General features: G+C 42.7%; 3 protein-coding genes across 3 annotated transcripts; all 3 read left to right on the top strand.

Annotated features, from left to right (window-relative positions):
- gja11 (gap junction protein, alpha 11) lies at positions 1 to 6,262 on the top strand. The gene is made up of 3 exons (XM_056294028.1): positions 1 to 129; positions 5,197 to 5,382; positions 5,675 to 6,262. The coding sequence occupies exons 1-3, from the start codon at positions 1 to 3 to the stop codon at positions 6,260 to 6,262; spliced, it is 903 nt and encodes a 300-aa protein (XP_056150003.1).
- Positions 6,263 to 10,023: 3,761 nt separating this feature from the next.
- On the top strand, positions 10,024 to 12,291 carry gja13.1 (gap junction protein alpha 13.1). Its single transcript, XM_056294065.1, has 2 exons — positions 10,024 to 10,109; positions 10,842 to 12,291. Exon 2 carries the CDS (start codon positions 10,859 to 10,861, stop codon positions 11,714 to 11,716), a length of 858 nt encoding a protein of 285 aa, XP_056150040.1. The 5' UTR covers positions 10,024 to 10,109; positions 10,842 to 10,858; the 3' UTR covers positions 11,717 to 12,291.
- Positions 12,292 to 13,128: 837 nt separating this feature from the next.
- On the top strand, positions 13,129 to 16,039 carry LOC130124731 (gap junction Cx32.2 protein-like). The gene is made up of 3 exons (XM_056294063.1): positions 13,129 to 13,187; positions 14,146 to 14,284; positions 14,466 to 16,039. The coding sequence occupies exons 2-3, from the start codon at positions 14,156 to 14,158 to the stop codon at positions 15,129 to 15,131; spliced, it is 795 nt and encodes a 264-aa protein (XP_056150038.1). The 5' UTR covers positions 13,129 to 13,187; positions 14,146 to 14,155; the 3' UTR covers positions 15,132 to 16,039.
- The last annotated feature ends 1,487 nt before the right edge of the window (positions 16,040 to 17,526 follow it).

Raw genomic sequence — 17,526 nt, 5'->3', positions numbered from 1 at the left:
ATGGGGGACTGGGAAATGCTTAGCCGCCTGCTGGATAAGGTGCAGAGCCATTCCACAGTCATTGGCAAAGTCTGGCTCACAGTACTTTTTGTTTTCCGTATCCTGGTCCTGGGCATCGGCATAGACAAGGTTATGCATTCACTGCCTCACACACATTGTGACCGATGATGACCTCCACTGCTTGTTGTTATGGGTTCTCTTATGACTGTAAAGTCCAATATTGCATGCACACAGCCTGCCGTCCAGATCGTAATAATAATAATAATCAACATCATCATCATCATCATCATCATCATTAAATTTATATAGCACTTTTCTAGACACCCAAAGCGCTTCACATTGAAGGGGGTAACTCACATCAACCACCATCAATGTGTTACAACCACCTGGGTGATGCATGGCAGCCATTTTGCACCAGAACGTTCACCATATAATCAGCTTGAGGTGGAGAGAGAGGAATCATTGAGCCAATTACATGGGGGGATGATTAGGTGGCCAGATGGAGAGAGCCAGGTTGGGAATTTTGCCAGGACACTGGGGAACCCCCGACTCTTTGCAGCAAGTGCCATGGGATCTTTAATGACCGCAGTGAGTCAGGACCTCGGTTTAATGTCTCATCCAAAGGATGGAAGCACACAAAAGCCTGACGCATTTTATGTGGTGCAGTCATAGATACAAGGAACCCAGACTTCTTTGCAAGGTGCTTTTCAGCCCTTTTATCCTCAGTCAACTGTACTCCCTCATGCCATGACCTGCGGCAGTTTGTCCAGTCAGAGCCCATAGTTTCCAGTAAGCCAGGGTCTAGTCCTGGGGAAGCTCTTCAGTTGGTCTTTGAGGCATTTTGTCAGTTTTTCATAAAGGATTCTCTGGGAAAGGCAGTCTCTCTCACACGCATGCACGCACATGCACACACACGCACAATGCTAAATGCTTTGTAAATGCTACAATATGTAATGCACTATATGTACGTCATATATGGTATACTGTGGAAGTTGGGAGAAAACATTGATGAACAACTTCTCTCTGACTACATGAACTCGTGTGTCATTTATTTTTCATTTCACAACCCCACCTCAACAGCACGGCGCTCCATAACCATGGCTAAACCCTGAGCCCTTAAAGTGAGCACACTAACTTAATACAAACAAGCTATGGTGAATTATGTCTATAAGTCCATTACACACGTCCCCCCCAGAAACATACGGGCTGACTATGTTATTCCTTCCGTTCCTTTTCTCCTCATCTCGTATGTTTCATCCTGTATGTTTCTGGGGTCTCCGAGAAACTCAGGAGAATTTTTAACAAACACCGCATCCTGGTATACTTCACACCCAGCAACACACTCCGACAAAGACTGGTTCATCCCAAAGACCGTGTACCACACACCCAGAAAAGCAATCTGGTGTATGCTGTACAATGCAATGAGGATTGCACTGACCTATACATAGGAGAAACCAAACAACCACTACACAAACGGATGGCCCAACACAGAAGGCCAAACTCCTCAGGACAAGACTCAGCAGTCTATCTAAACCTAAAGGAGAAGACACACTCCTTCGAGGGCAGCAACATACACATTTTGGACAGAGAAGATAGATGGTTTGAAAGAGGGGTGAAGGAAGCCATCGATGCGAAACTGGAAAAACCATCCCTCAACAGAGGAGGAGGTCTGCGACACCACCTATCTCCCACTTACAATGCCGTCCTTCCATCTCTACCCAGGAGACTCAAGAAGCCTAGCCTCCAAGAACAACAGTTGGTCACTAACGGCTCCAACGACTCTCATGACCACTGAATAATGAAGTCGAAACTAACACCCCCAACGACCGTCGCTGCTTAACATCGGATCACAAAGAGCCATGGACATCAATAGCTCTGATAACGACGGGCGTTGCTAAACATTGGAACACAAAGAGCCATGGACATCAATAGCTCTGATAATGACTCCAAAGAGGATAAATATCTGAGTTTCATCACCAGCCAGTCAGACTAGCTTGGTCTAGTCAGAAAGGCTCGAACTGATGAAGCCTCTTGGATGAGAGGCGAAACGTCTTCACGGATATATACCAAGTCCAGTTGCACTTGATTCAATTCCTTTGGATAACCATGACTTGGATGAATGAGAACATTCACAGACAGTGAAGAGGTTGGTTTTGCCAGCAAGATGCTGTACAGCTGTGGTGAACTCTGAAATGTAGGACAGTTGTCACTGCTGGCAGGCGGACCATGGTTCTTGGTCATGGCGAACATCAGTGGTTTGTCGTCCAACAAATGCTGTGAACTGGCGGGCCTCCAGCAGGGAACAGACGTGTCAAATGGCGAGGTAGAGGGTGAGGCGCTCCCAATTGAAGGTGCTGCATCATTTACCCACTGCTCGTGTACCGCACCGACTGCACAATCCAAAGCGGTCATAGTAATGATGATCGGAGCCTTGGGTGACGGGTGCACCAGCATTGTTGCGTCAGCCAGAGCAGTCTTAGCATCCACAAATGCCTTGTCCCTGTCTACGGACCAGTCTACAGTATGTTTGGTGGCTTTGCCTTTCAGGGCCTCATACAGCGGTTGCATAAGTTGAGAAGCTTGGAGGATAAAATGGTGGTAAAAGTTCACCATGCCGAGGAATTCTTGCAGGGACTTGACTGTGAGCAGTCGTGGGAAGATGTCCACCTTTGACAAGATGGGTACCACCCCGTGTTTGGTGTCCGAAGAAGTCGATGGTTAGCCCAAACTGGCACTTGGCTGGGTTGACGATCAGCCTGCGCTGGCTGAGCCACTTGAAAAGTGTCCAGAGGTGAGACAGGTGTTCCGCTTTGGAGGTATTGGCAATGAGCAGTGAGGGCGGTGTTGGCCAAAGCAGCCCGTACCTGAGAAGGCAGCTGTCGCCGTAACAGTCGGACAACGAGGAAGTCAGACTTGTGCTCTCTCAGGAGATCCAGCATCCTGTCCATGAGTTCAGGTGACTTACTGTCACTGAGGCCTTGTAGAGAGAAGAGCCGGCTGGCTCGCTCAGCGTCAGAAAGTTCAAAAGTTTTCAACAGGTGAGCCTTGAGTGTCTCATATTTATCCTGCTATGGAGGATTTTTAAGAAGGCTCACCACTCTGGTTGCTGCTGAACTCCTGAGGGCCGACACCACATAACAGTATTTTATGGTATCCGCAGTGATTCCCCACGAACCGCGCTTCCGTCTGGGTGAACCAAGCCGAGGCTGACGACTCCCAGAACTCCGGTAGTTTGAGAGAAACTGCATTAGTCATCATGTTCATGAAGAGCTGTCTCTGGAAATGTCCAGCAGACAAACGTCGAGGGGATCACCAGTGTGGGAGCCGGGAGAAAACATAGACGAACAACTTCTCTCTTTGACTACATGACCGCGTGTGTCGTTTATTTTTCATTTCACAACCCCGTCTCAACAACATGGCGCTCTGCTACCATGGCTACACCCCGAGTCCTTAAAAGTGAGCATGTCAACTTAATACAAACAACAAGCTATGGGGAATTATGTCCATAAGTCTACTACAATACCGTATCGCATCCTGCATTTATTTAAAACCAGCTACTAATACTCAGTTCTGTATATATATATATATATACACACTCACCGGCCACTTTATTAGGCACACCTGTCCAACTGCACGTTAACGCAAATTTCTAATCAGCCAATCACATGGCAGCAACTCAATGCATTTAGGCATGTAGACATGTTCAAGACAATCTGCTGCAGTTCAAACCGAGCATCAGAATGGGGTAGAAAGGTGATTTAAGTGACTTTGAACGTGGCATGGTTGTTGGTGCCAGACGGGCTGGTCTGAGTATTTCAGAAACTGCTGATCTACTGGGATTTTCACGCACAACCATCTCTAGGGTTTACAGAGAATGGCCCGAAAAAGAGAAAATATCCAGTGAGCGGCAGTTCTGTGGGCGAAAATGCCTTGTTGATGCCAGAGGTCAGAGGAGAATGGCCAGACTGGTTCGAGCTGATAGAAAGGCAACAGTAACTCAAATAACCACTCATTACAACCGAGGTATGCAGAAGAGCATCTCTGAACGCACAACATGTCGAACCTTGAGGCAGATGGGCTACAGCAGCAGAAGACCACACCGGGTGTCACTCCTGTCAGCTAAGAACAGGAAACTGAGGCTACAATTCGCACAGGCTCACCAAAATTGGACAATAGAAGATTGGAAAAACGTTGCCTGGTCTGATGAGTCTCGATTTCTGCTGCGACATTCGGATGGTAGGGTCAGAATTTGGCGTCAACAACATGAAAGCATGGATCCATCCTGCCTTGTATCAACGATTCAGGCTGGTGGTGGTGGTGTAATGGTGTGGGGGATATTTTCTTGGCACACTTTGGGCCCCTTAGTACCAATTGAGCATCGTGTCAACGCCACAGCCTACCTGAGTATTGTTGCTGACCATGTCCATTTCTTTATGACCACAGTGTTCCCATCTTCTGATGGCTACTTCCAGCAGGATATCGCGCCATGTCATAAAGCTCGAATCATCTCAGACTGGTTTCTTGAACATGACAATGAGTTCACTGGACTCAAATGGCCTCCACAGTCACCAGATCTCAATCCAATAGAGCACCTTTGGGATGTGGTGGACCGGGAGATTCGCATCATGGATGTGCAGCCGACAAATCTGTAGCAACTGCGTGATGCTATCATGTCAATATGGACCAAACTCTCTGAGGAATGTTTCCAGTACCTTGTTGAATCTATGCCACAGAGGATTAAGGCAGTTCTGAAGGCAAAAGGGGGTTCAACCCAGTACTAGCAAGGTGTACCTAATAAAGTGGCCAGTGAGTGTATATATACCTGTTAGTGGGATCTTTCATCAATGTAATATTTTCACAAAAGAACAACACTCAGTGTAAATACAGTATAGCAGAGGTACTATCCAAGGATTTTCTTTTATGCACATTTTCGATTGTCAGTTTTTTTTTCTTAATTTGTTGCAAAGATAGTATTACATATATCCTTTTAGTGCCTTGTACTCATGGATTCTTAAGTCTTTTCTACATAAATATGCTGAGACACTGTTAGACGTCCTACTCTAAGCATGTTTTGCCATATTCCTTGCTTTTTTTTTAATACATAAGAACATTGCAAAGTCACTGTAAGTGGAATTTTTACTTGGCTCTGATCTCATCTCATCTCATCTCATCTCATTTCATCTCATTTCATTTCAGGTGTGGGGAGATGAGCAATCTGACTTTGTCTGTAACACAAGGCAGCCGGGCTGTAAGGCCGTCTGCTACGACCGTGCCTTCCCCATCTCTCACGTCCGCTTTTGGGCCTTCCAGATTATCTCTGTGGCAACACCGACACTAGTCTACCTCGGTTACGTCCTTCATGTGATTCACATTGAGAAAAAGGCGAGTGAACACAAATTGAACAGCTCAGCATTAAACTTGTCTGACTTGACACCTGCCTGTTGTTGAAAGGTATTCCTTTTTAGCTATTTTGTGCATGGTGGGAAAACCATGTGGAACACCTTATAGATGCCCACTTGATTTGTACTGCACAGTGCATTTGTGTAATTTTATGTTTACTGATCCAATGTGAAGGGTGCGACCTTGAAGAATTATAACCTGTTGTCTTGCAGTGAATCTCCCCGCACTACTTTACAAAGTCTCAGTTATATCTCGTCTTTTCAATACGATATAGGTGAGGGAAAGGATGAAGAAACATGCGGTCCTGGATGACCCTGCCGCTCTGCTCCTTAGAAAGGGTTACAAAGTTCCCAAGTACAGCAACAGCAGCGGTAAGATCAGCCTCCGTGGACGTCTGCTTCGCATTTACGTCCTCCATCTTGTGGCCAAGATTCTGCTGGAAGTCGGGTACATCGTGGGTCAGTACTTTCTGTACGGCCTCACTCTCCATACAAGCTATGTCTGCAGCCAGTTCCCCTGCCCACATCTAGTGGACTGCTTCCTCTCCCGGCCCACAGAGAAATCCGTCTTTATCTGGTTCATGCTGGTTGTGGCATGCATCTCCTTACTCCTCAGCCTGATTGAACTGCTGTACCTATGTGTTAAAGCTGTGAAGGAGAATCTGGGAAGGAGGCAGGACTACACCGTGACCCCAGTGACCCCTCCGATCACAGAGAGGAAGGCCTTCAAGAATGAAGACCACGTGATCCAGAACTGGATCAATCTCACCAACGAGGTGACAGGTGGGACTGAAAGTGGGGCAAATGAGGTTACAAAGAGCGTGTCGTCTGAGGAGAACCACATGAGGGAGATTCAAATCTGAAGGGTGGTGGGATTGACGTGCGACGTCACCTGAAGTGTCGGAACATGCTCACGTTCCCTGAACTTTTTTTGTTTGCTTTGCTATTGGGGAGCCAAGGGGTATGTCTGTGAGTAGGTGGGGTTGAATGGGGGAGTCAGCTTCTGTAAACACGGCTCAGTCACATGAAAAGTGCAACTTGTAGTGGCTGAATGGGATTACAGTGCATACTGAGTTTTTTTCCAAAGCAAATCATGCTTTGGAAAACGAAATGTCATAGAGCTGATAGAACTATAACTTTAACATGTCAGCGGGACCATTTTTTGTTTTTACCCAAAGCTGGTTCAACATAATACTTGTGTTTTCCATTTGAAAAGTAGGTTCTGTGTAACAAGGGACCCTGTCATTGCTTCATTTTGCTTGAATTGTTATCTTATATTTCCACTGTACGCTGAGATATGTTGAAGCAATGTAAAAAGCAGTATTATCCAGAAAAAAAACTATTTACCTGATAAATGTCTTCCACATTCCTTCACACTGTTGCTGCACCGGTGTTACCTTTTTATGTACTTTTTTGTCCACACGTCTTGCCTCAGAATCAGCTCAGGTACAGTTCAAGTATTGCAAGATAGTAAACACCTACTTTCAACTTCCAAACTCACCAGTAGGAAAGCTAAAAAAAAATTGCTATCCTGCAAAACAATAATACATAATTGTGCATCTGCAAAAGTTTTTTTCTTCCTTTGTCGATACATCCAAATCAAAGATTTTTAGCAGTAAATTAGTTTTTGATATTTTATGATTTTGATATACTTAAATGATCCCCGCAGGGAAATTACGCTCTGCATTTAACCCAGCCTAGCTGTGTAGCTAGGAGCAGTCACCGTGCAGCACCCGGGGGCCAACTCCAGTTCGTCTTGCCATGCCTCGGTCAGGGGCACAGACAGGAGTACTAACCCTAACATGCATGGTTTTTTTTTTTTTTTGATGGTGGGGGAAACCGGAGCACCCGCAGAAAACCCACGCAGACACAGGGAGAACATGCAAACTCCACACAGAGGACGACCTGGGATGCGGCCCAAGGTTGGACGACCCTGGGGTTCGAACCCAGGACCTTCTTGCTGTGAGGCGACAGCGCTAACCACTGCGCCACTGTGCTGCCCACATAGTTCACATAGTATATACAATAAAGAGATGCATAGCAGTGTGTCTCATATCCCAAATATCCCATTCACAACTTCACATCTTTGAAGATGTGTATATTTGTAAAGTAAGTTCCTCATACAAAGAGTAGTTAGACTACCAATTAAGCTATTTCAAAATGTAATTAAGCTAAATACACGAGATTTACTTTCAGAATGGTTGAACTTAGAAAAATGTGTCTTCATATACCCACATGCTGCCAGACCATGCCATTTCCCCTTAGTTAAGAAACAGGACTAGGATTAATATCTATCCTGGTCAAAGTTCCCTATTCTTTGGCTGGTAAGCAACTTGAGAGGGTTTTTTTTTTTTTGCACATTCAAATGACATACCATCAAGTTACTAATTGAGAGTTTAGGAGGAAACACAACAAAATGATGGCAGCGTTGACAGTCACAGAATATATTTCTGTTAACTTAGAGATCTTAGGGGTTACGACTCCCTATTTAAAGAGCTAACCAAGGTGTTTAACACGGTCAGAGACAACTGTTTTTAACAAACTGGGCTTTTAATTTCAAAGCAACTGATGCTTTGCCATTACACTTGTTCTCCTGTACATGGTCGAAGTGACCGTGACCGACCGTCAAAGGGATGATGTGTTTTTAGGTTTCTTTCCCAACATTCAGGTTTGAACTTGGCAAAATGAACTTTGATAATCCCGGCCCTTACTGTCTGACCCGGCTGTGTATAGGTTTAAAGTTAAAGAACTGGTCTGTCCCGGTAAGCAGATGTATTTGTTGCTGTTAAGTTGGACTCATACAGGGCTTGTCTGCTTCGGGTGCAGATCTATCTAATAATGTCACTTTCTGACTTTACGCTGTTGAGACACCTGCTAGTTTAGCTTCAAGTTTTAAACCTTCACAATATAACCTGCATATCTTCACATGTGAAAATCCATCCATCCATTATCCAAGCCGTGTATCCTAATCAGGGTCATGGAATGCTGGAGCATATCCCTGCAGTAACTGGGCGGCAGGTGGGGAGACACCCTGGACAGGCCGCCAGGCCATCACAGGGCCCGCACACACACACACACACACACACACACACACACACACACACACACACACACACACACACATTCAAACCTAGAGATAATTTAGTACAGCCGATTCACCTGACCTACATGTCTTCGGACTGCGGGAGGAAACCGGAGCACCCGGAGGAAACCCACGCAGACACGGGGAGAACATGCCACTCCACGCAGAGGACGACCCGGGACGACCCCCAAGTTTGGAAAACCCTGGGGTTGGAACCCAGGACCTTTTTCCTGTGAGTTGACCACCCTAGCAATTGCACCCCTGTGCCACCACATGTGAAAATGAGGTATTTAATTGATGGAAAGAAATTCGGGGAATTTGAAATCACAATAAACTAATTACATTATTTACTGTATTTTGGGTGTACTTACTGGGGTGTGCTGGGTATTTTTGATTGCTTTGACCTGTAGACAGAAAAAAAAACTTTCTTGACCCATCATACTTCAAAACCAATGTTGATTTGTACCACTGTGTTTACACATGTTGCATAAATGCAAACAGACCCTCTAAAGCATCAAAATGAAGATCCCGTGAATTTTTTTGGCGTGCACCATCGATCCGTCTGTAGAAAGTTTAGACAAATTTGTGCTAGAGAGAAAAAAGATAATAATAATAATAATAATAATAAACATTTTATTTATAGGTGCATTTCATGACACTCAAGGTCACCTTACATCAAATACAATAAAACATAGCAACAAAAACATTATTGCAATCAACAAATGAAATAATAATAATGCAATAAAGCATACATCAGCAGGAGTAAAAAAAAAACAAGGTGAATTTGATGCTGTTAAAGATGGTTTAGCCTCTGTCAGGGTCACCGGTCAGAGTTCACCTATTAGGACAACAAGGCACACCTGCATCCAAATACCATTCTCACGAGTTTCTGACCCTGTGAACACTGTGTACAGTACACCATGCCCAACCGCTTACCTTCTCTCTCTCTCTCTCTCTCTCTCTCTCTCTCTCTCTCTCTCTCTCTCTCTCTCTCTCTCTCTCTCTCTCTCTCTCTCTCTCTCTCTCTCTCTCATATAAATATATATTTTCTGGTGTCAAATAAATTCACCCACCTACTCTAGTACCAATACTTAATACTCCAGCATCTTGAGCAGGTCTTCATTCCAGCACTATTCACTCGCTACAAAACCAGTGAAGGTGGAGTACACCAAATTGCTGTAATAAGCAGCAAGATAAAAAGTCCCCCATTCACTTAGTTTTGGGACTCAAATTTTCCCCAACACCGGCAAAGTACATATATTTAGATGAGTAAGATCAGTAGTACCATTTGTTGGCCGGTGTTTGTTGATGTAAAAGTTTAGACTTTTGCACCCCATTGCCAAATATTCAAACCCATATACCAGACTAAACACATCTAGCCTGCAGGATTTTTAACCTGACAACGTGACAGTAAAGCCAGATGTTACGCAATGCAGTCTCTCTCCGGTTCTGTTGCCCTCCGCTGCAAAACAAAACTCCAAGGTCCAACCTCAGTTAGTGATATGTCCAAGACTCACAGCGTCATTTCTGCCTGGCATCTGGGTAAGCAGCAACGATTTCTGTCCTCTGCTCAGGAATACACAGATATTAATATTATCTCGGGGCAAGACTGACTGATTGGCTGATTGGTGAGACTTTTCTCCGTATAACTAGATCAACTAGTATAGTTTTTTCATGTTTTATTTTATCAAATCTTGTTCACAGTCACAATTAACATGTTCTGTGGGGACATTACGAGAAGAATTTTCAAAAGAGACAATTCTCCACTGTTTATTTCATGTGGTATTATAGATAAAACGATATGACAAGATGCGAGTATTTAGCACGACTAGTGTTTTCTGTTGTTAATTTCTACCCGTGACTCTAATTAGGATCCACCTTCTAATTGTAAGGTGCTTCTCAATGATATAATGGGATTTTGGTGTTTTTTCTTAAAATTGTGATTGGTAAATCATAAAAAAAATCTGATTCAAGGAAAAGATGGCACTAGCTATGTTCACACCTTTTTTTAATTTAACTTCATTCACAATTCAACAACTCATAACCCTGGAAGAACACTTCTTTTTAAGTTTAATTAAACGGTGAAAAAAGAACATCTTTTTCCTTGAGGTTACTCACTGAATTAGTAATTAAAACATTTTGGCAACTTTAAGCAAGGTGTGCCATGAGTCTTTAAGGTTTTTGTCACTTCCTTGATTACTTGCTACTTGATGTATAGGACCTTACTACTCATATTGAATATGTTATGGTTTCATGTTTCAGTCTCAGACTCAACCAATATTACTGAAAACGTTGGTAGATTGAGGATTGTCATTTTTACCTGCTGGTACTTATTTCCCTTCCTGTCTCTCTTATCACAGAATAACTGACCATCAAGATGGGAGATTGGGGGTTCTTATCATCCTTGCTGAACAAGGTCCAGGCCCACTCTACAGTCATCGGAAAGATCTGGATGAGTGTCCTGTTCTTGTTCCGGATCATGGTTTTGGGGGCTGGCGCCGAAAGCGTCTGGGGCGACGAGCAGTCGGGCTTCATATGTAACACCCAGCAACCTGGTTGCGAGAACGTCTGCTATGACTGGACCTTCCCCATCTCGCACATCCGCTTCTGGGTGTTGCAGATCATCTTTGTCGCCACGCCAACCCTGGTGTACCTGGGCCACGCCATGCACGTCATCCACGAAGAAAACAAGCTCAGAGAGCAGCTGACTAAACCCAGCTGCAACCAACTCAAACATCCCAAGTACACCAATGATAGGGGCAAGGTAATAATCAAGGGGAACCTACTGGGGAGCTACATGACCCAGCTAGTCGCCAAGATCATCATTGAGGCTGCCTTCATCATGGGTCAGTACTACCTCTACGGTTTCATCATGGTCCCCATGTTCCCTTGCTCCAAGAAGCCCTGTCCCTTCACCGTGGAGTGCTACATGTCTCGTCCCACAGAGAAGACCATCTTCATCATCTTCATGCTGGTGGTGGCCTGTGTCTCCTTGCTCCTCAATGTCATTGAGGTCGTCTACTTGCTCTACAAACGAGTCAGATGTGGGTCCCGCCAGCGTACTCACAAAATCACCTCAGCGCTGAACCCCGCCAGCCTGTCTGCTCCCTTGTGGCCCAGTACAGACGACGCACTGCTTCAAAACAAGATTAACTTGGAGATGGAAAGCAACCAGAGTCTTGGAGGAAGCCTGGAGGGCGCAAAGGAGGGGAGAAAGCTGCTGGGTGGCCATTAGAAATCATTGTTGTGACATTGATAAAGCAAAATAAAAAAACATTTTAAATCCCGTTTTGAAGTTTTTCTCATGGCCATTTGCTGACTCAGGTCTAAATCTCTATGTGCCAGTCACCTGTGCAATGTCAAAATGCTGAGAAAAGTGTTTTACAAGTGATGTTTTTTTTTTTTTGTATAGATGTTTGAATTTGGAAATTTATTTTAAGGCCTTTCCATTTGAAATTGAACTCTGTTGTTAATTTAGCAGTGTAAAATAGGTATACTATTTATTTTCCTATGTATATTAACACGCATTTGTAAATTCATGTAAGACATCTTGCAGTGGCAGGATAAAGAGCAAAATATTTCTCTTTGCTTATACTGTACATGTTTTGCTTCACAGTAAAAAAAAGAAAGAAAAAAAGTTGAGTTTCTCAGTTATTGCTAATGACCATTTATTATGTTATAACAATACTGATCACTTTTATAGGCTTTGGGGAGAAGAACTGTTTGTTTCGTGATGAATGATGAAAATAAATGTTGTTTCCTTTGTTTGCTTTTACATATGCTGTTTTGAAAGAATAAATAAAGTCTATGGTGGAAAAAAAGTACTGTTTGACTGGCAACTTTTTTGTTAGATGACGAGATTGCATAACACAAGGCAACAGCTCTTAAAGTACACGTTAGTTATAGTGTAGGCTCGAGATAAGTTCAGACTGAGGAGTGGCGTGTTCTCTAGACATTGTAAAAAGACTGGGGATTGTGAAATTAAATACTGATAAGAAATATTTCAATAGCAATTCATATCTGGGGTTATCCAGCGTACCAGCTGTCTATCACTGATGCTGGATATCAATGTATGAAAAGACAAAATTCAGACTAAAACCTGATATGTTGAGGGTTAAAATTAAATATATCCATAAACTAATTGATTGATTGATTAACAAATTTACCCCTGAATTTGCAACTATGTATTTTTTTAAAGTAACGACAAATCATATTTTAAACGTAAAAATGATCAGAAAAATAAACATTAATGCCCTATTGGATGTTGTCAGTGTGATTAAACTCATTAAACTAAGGCATGAAATAATAATCTGAGGGGTTCCTCAGTTAAGATTGATTTAATAAACTGTACTGTATAATTTCATGCCACTTTTTTACCATCCTTGAGCATACTGGCAATATGTGGTCACCTGTAATATTGTAAGCATGCAGTCATAGCAAAGCACATGGTAAGGGGTGAATTTAACTTGTTTTTCTGTCAATTATTAACCTCTAACAGTAACGTCAGACCTCTACCCAAAATCTCTACTCTGCATGAAATTTCCAGATGTCAGGACAACGTGACAGCTCACACAACACTTGTGTAATCCCACAAATGTAAAGTTCAAGGTGCTTAGACAGGTTTGGTGTTCTGTGCAGCGCAGCATTCGCCTCTGTAGTTTGTCACTAGTGTGCTGTCTGGAAAGGACGTTGTCTGAGGCTTAAAGGTAAGATGTTATGTTTTATCCTGTTTGGTAGTATTTGTGTTACATTTGTGACACTATAGGGAATGTGATTTCACGACTTATCTGCAGTTTACTGATTTTTTTTTTTTACAGATGTATTGTTTTTACAGATGTGACATAAATTTGAGTGTCAACTTGAACAATGAATTGAGAAGAGTATGGAAGAGTATGGAGTATATATTTCACATATCTAAACTCGTTGGATTGTAAATTTCTGCATAGAAAGAGGCTGCTCAAATTTTGCACACAACTCATGTGTGGACATTGTGACCGACTGATAGGAGGCCCGTTACTGTACAAACTGAGTTTTATGGAAAAATCTCAGATATTTTTATCAAGATTTTCTATGTTCTTGTCTTCCTATTGCTATTATCACTGCATTTTCATGCCGATAAGTATAGCGCTCCCTTGCTATTTCTCCATCTTTCTACTTACAGACAACATCTCCAGTACACTTAGACTAAGATAATATGAGATAAATGTATGTGTTGCAATATACTTTATGACTTGAACATCTTTGTTTTGTAAAAAAAATCCATAGATTAGGGTTTTTACTATGCCTTGATGTCCCTTGACATCTTTTCACTCTCACTGCAATGGATATTGACTGATTAAATCACATATTTCTGTATATTAAATTAATTTACCTGCGGGGTACAGTAACCTATATTCATGTACTTTGTTACTATATGTATGTATGCATATAATATATGTTTTAGATATGGTAGGTTTGTTTAAACAAGGACTTTAGGAGTACATGTGAAAGCTAAAAGTGAACCGGGAGGGGGAAAAAAATCGTTCGATTATTCTTTTTCAATGAAGGGGGATATTTTGGTTTGCTTTGTGGACCTCTTCAACTTTATACGTCAACTAGAGTAAAAGAGGGAATTCATAAGGAAACAATGAAGAAAAACAATTTGTCATTTATTTATCTCATCAGATCAGAGACCATGGGAGAGTGGGGTTTTTTGTCGTCGCTGTTGGACAAGGTCCAGTCCCACTCCACTGTCATTGGAAAGATCTGGCTCACTGTGCTCTTTATCTTCAGGATCATGATCCTGGGAGCTGGCGCAGAAAAGGTCTACTCGCATTTTTCTTTCAAGAAAGTTTAGCTTTATGCAACACTTAAAAATAATATCAACAGACAAATTAAGGTGAACCATTGATACATTGTCATATGATCTTTAAATCTTATATTTACAAAGTAACTTTCATTGTATTGTTGCATCAATCTCACTCTACAGCATCTTTACATTTCAGGTATGGGGTGATGAACAGTCCAACATGATCTGCAACACCAAACAGCCTGGTTGCAAGAACGTCTGTTATGATCATGCCTTCCCAATTTCGCATATCCGTTTCTGGATTCTTCAGATCATCTTTGTCTCAACGCCAACTCTTGTCTACCTAGCTCACGTCCTCCACATCGTTCACAAGGAGAACAAGCTGAGGGAACACATACAGAAAAACTCAGGGAGAGAACTGATCAAGTTTCCAAAATACTCAGATGAAAAGGGCCATATCAAGATTAAGGGAGACCTTCTGGGGAGCTACACGGCCAGCATATTATTCAGGATCATTCTGGAAGTAGCTTTCATCGTGGGGCAATACTATCTGTATGGGTTTGTCATGGACCCAAGAATCGTCTGCTCTCGGGCCCCCTGCCCCTTCACTGTTGAGTGCTACATGTCTCGTCCTACAGAGAAGACAATCTTCATATTGTTCATGCTGGTAGTGTCTTGCATCTCTCTGTTTCTCAATGTGATGGAGTTATTCTACCTGATGTGCTCTAGAGTCCGCTCTTCCAGCCAAAGAGCTAGAACAGCACCTATGACAGCTATTGCCATGCACTCTCATTTCACTGACAACAGCCTCATGCAAAATGAGAAGCTCAGCCTTCATGGGGCTAGTCACACCATGGGCTGAATTTTTTTTTCTCTCACCCAGATTGCGTCCAAAGAGATGATAAGTAAATACGATCTGAATACAAGAAATTACTATCCTCTGTTCACGCTGATGTTCCAGTACATAAAAATTGTTAAAGTGACGTAAATTAAACTCTACTTTTGAAATACTGGCAGGCACCTACAGATAAATGTTTGCAATAATACTCTCTATTCCTCGGCTAAAGTCCCAACCACTAAATAAGAACCAACAGGTCATAGTTGACTGATGTGGTTAGGAGTTAACACTAGGTAGCGGCATTAGGAAGACAGAGACATAGAGCATGTAGATAACAAGAATACTTTTTTTTTTTAAGTTGACAATCTTGATTGTGAAGACACTATAAAAATTGTGGAAGTCTGAGCATGGAACTCAAACACAGTACATTAAGCAGTTCAAGAAGTACAAAGGACTGATCAAGAGATATAGGGATGATGAAAAGTTGCGTTAGCTGTCTAAGTTTTATTTATCACTAAATTATTTTTTTTCTTTCTATGACACCGAGTGGATATTTGGGTTGTACATAGCATTGAGATCTGTTTATTCTTGGTACCTGACATTAGGTTGTGTTTTTGATGTGTTTTTTTTCTCCTATTGTTCACAATAGTTGAGTTTGTATTGTGCAGCACAATTTGCACTGAATTTGAACTACACAGTACAGCGGGAATTGAGTTTGTAATGTACAGTTGCTGAATTAACTTAAGAGTAGGTGAGAAGGGTTAGGGAAAAATAAGTGTATACTTCCTCCTACTGCTTTTCCAACATGTGAGAAGTAATCTGATGCATACGGAGATTTGTTCACTGAGTTTGATGTGTGGATTTGTTGATCATTTCAGATTATTGGCAATGGTTTATCTGCATGTTACATCCTTCTCATTTACATGTTCGAAATAAATCATCATCATCACTATTTTTCACTTTTTTGGGGGGGGGGGGACAACTATGCCGCCCTTGTTATGTACTGACAACTTGGCAGTAAGTTAAACACCTCCTGTTCATCCACCGTCCGCAGGTTTATTGATTTGCAAAAGGGTGAAACTGAGAACAGATAAAACAAAACAAAACTATGCTTACTGTAAATACCCCATTGCAAACACACTTCTATTATGAGTTAAATTGCCCCTTTTCAATGCTTACATAGTTTACATTGCATATTTAACAAATTATCAATCAAACGACCCGTAACAGTCTTATTTAAATACGGTGTCAATCAGTGTGTTTTACTATAACTCCTCATGACTATACACATAGCATTGGCTGTACATGGACTCGACCGAAATTAGCTTGGTAGCCTTTTTACATCAAAATACATAAAACGCTTATTTTATACCAAATAATGAATTACAATTGTAGATAATGATAAAAGATCGAATTACATACCAGTGATGCTACGGACGGCATAAGACGTGTGCAGACGCTTGCTGATGGAAAAAGTTATCCTAAAAAGAATAGCAGTACTTTTGCAATGCGTCTTCCCTTCCTGACTAAAGTCACATGGGAGGCTAACTTCCTGTGTTTCTTAAAGGAACCACTACCTTTCACAGAAAACAATTGAAATCCATCCATTTTCCGAACCGCTTATCCTGCTCTCAAGGTTGCGGGGATGCTGGAGCCTATCCCAGTAGTCATTGGGCGGCAGGTGGGGAGACACCCTGGACGGGCCGCCAGGCCATCACACAGGGCACTACCATAACAGATTAATGGCGGTTAATCACCCCCGTCTGGCAGGATTAACCGCCACAACCCAACAGTCTCTAACACAGTTATTATGTCTCCTTCTCAGGAGCGACGAGCAGGACTGTCTCAGTAACAGGCCACAGGAACACTTTAGTCCTGTCCTTCGTAGACCTTGATCTCTACCTTGCGTAGCCTATTGTCTTTGCTGGGGAAGACTTGAGTTATCAGTCCCAAAGGCCATGCATTCCTCTTAAGTTGGTCACCCTTGAGAAGCACAATGCGTCCAGGCTGAAGTTCAGACTGGGAAGACTGCCACTTCCTTTGTGGCTGAAGCGAAGAAAGGTTTGAGCCAGATGCTGGGCTTGTCACCACTGGGATTTGTAGAGGTCTTTGACCCAGTCACCAACCGGGGCAGAAGGAAGACTCACTTTCTGAGTGAGGAGGGTTGCTGGTGTAAGGATGAGAGGATCGTCTGGATTGGTGGACACCAGAATAAGAGGTCTGGCATTGACAATAACAGCCACCTCTGCCATCAGTGTAGTAAGGGCCTCGTGGGTCAGCTTTTAAGACCCGAGACGCAGGAACATAGAATCCTAGATTTTTCTTGCTACACCAATCATTCTCTCCCATGAATCACCCATGTGAGAGGCGTGGGGAGGATTGAACTGCCATGTGCAGCCTTGATCTAACAGGAACTCCT

Source organism: Lampris incognitus, chromosome 15 (genome assembly GCF_029633865.1).
Source record: "Lampris incognitus isolate fLamInc1 chromosome 15, fLamInc1.hap2, whole genome shotgun sequence".
NCBI classification, from domain to species: domain Eukaryota; kingdom Metazoa; phylum Chordata; class Actinopteri; order Lampriformes; family Lampridae; genus Lampris; species Lampris incognitus.
The sequence above is the reverse complement of the archived record's forward strand: the minus strand, read 5'-3'. Positions and strand labels throughout refer to the sequence as shown.

Bases quoted from the DNA above. Each gene is read 5' to 3' on its own strand.
- LOC130124731 (XM_056294063.1), top strand. From the start codon at position 14,156: ATGGGAGAGTGGGGTTTTTTGTCGTCGCTGTTGGACAAGGTCCAGTCC. The intron at 14,285-14,465 runs GTCTACTCGCAT...TTTACATTTCAG, and splicing joins TGGGAGCTGGCGCAGAAAAG to GTATGGGGTGATGAACAGTC.
- gja11 (XM_056294028.1), top strand. From the start codon at position 1: ATGGGGGACTGGGAAATGCTTAGCCGCCTGCTGGATAAGGTGCAGAGC. The intron at 130-5,196 runs GTTATGCATTCA...ATTTCATTTCAG, and splicing joins TGGGCATCGGCATAGACAAG to GTGTGGGGAGATGAGCAATC. The intron at 5,383-5,674 runs GCGAGTGAACAC...AATACGATATAG, and splicing joins TGATTCACATTGAGAAAAAG to GTGAGGGAAAGGATGAAGAA.
- gja13.1 (XM_056294065.1), top strand. From the start codon at position 10,859: ATGGGAGATTGGGGGTTCTTATCATCCTTGCTGAACAAGGTCCAGGCC.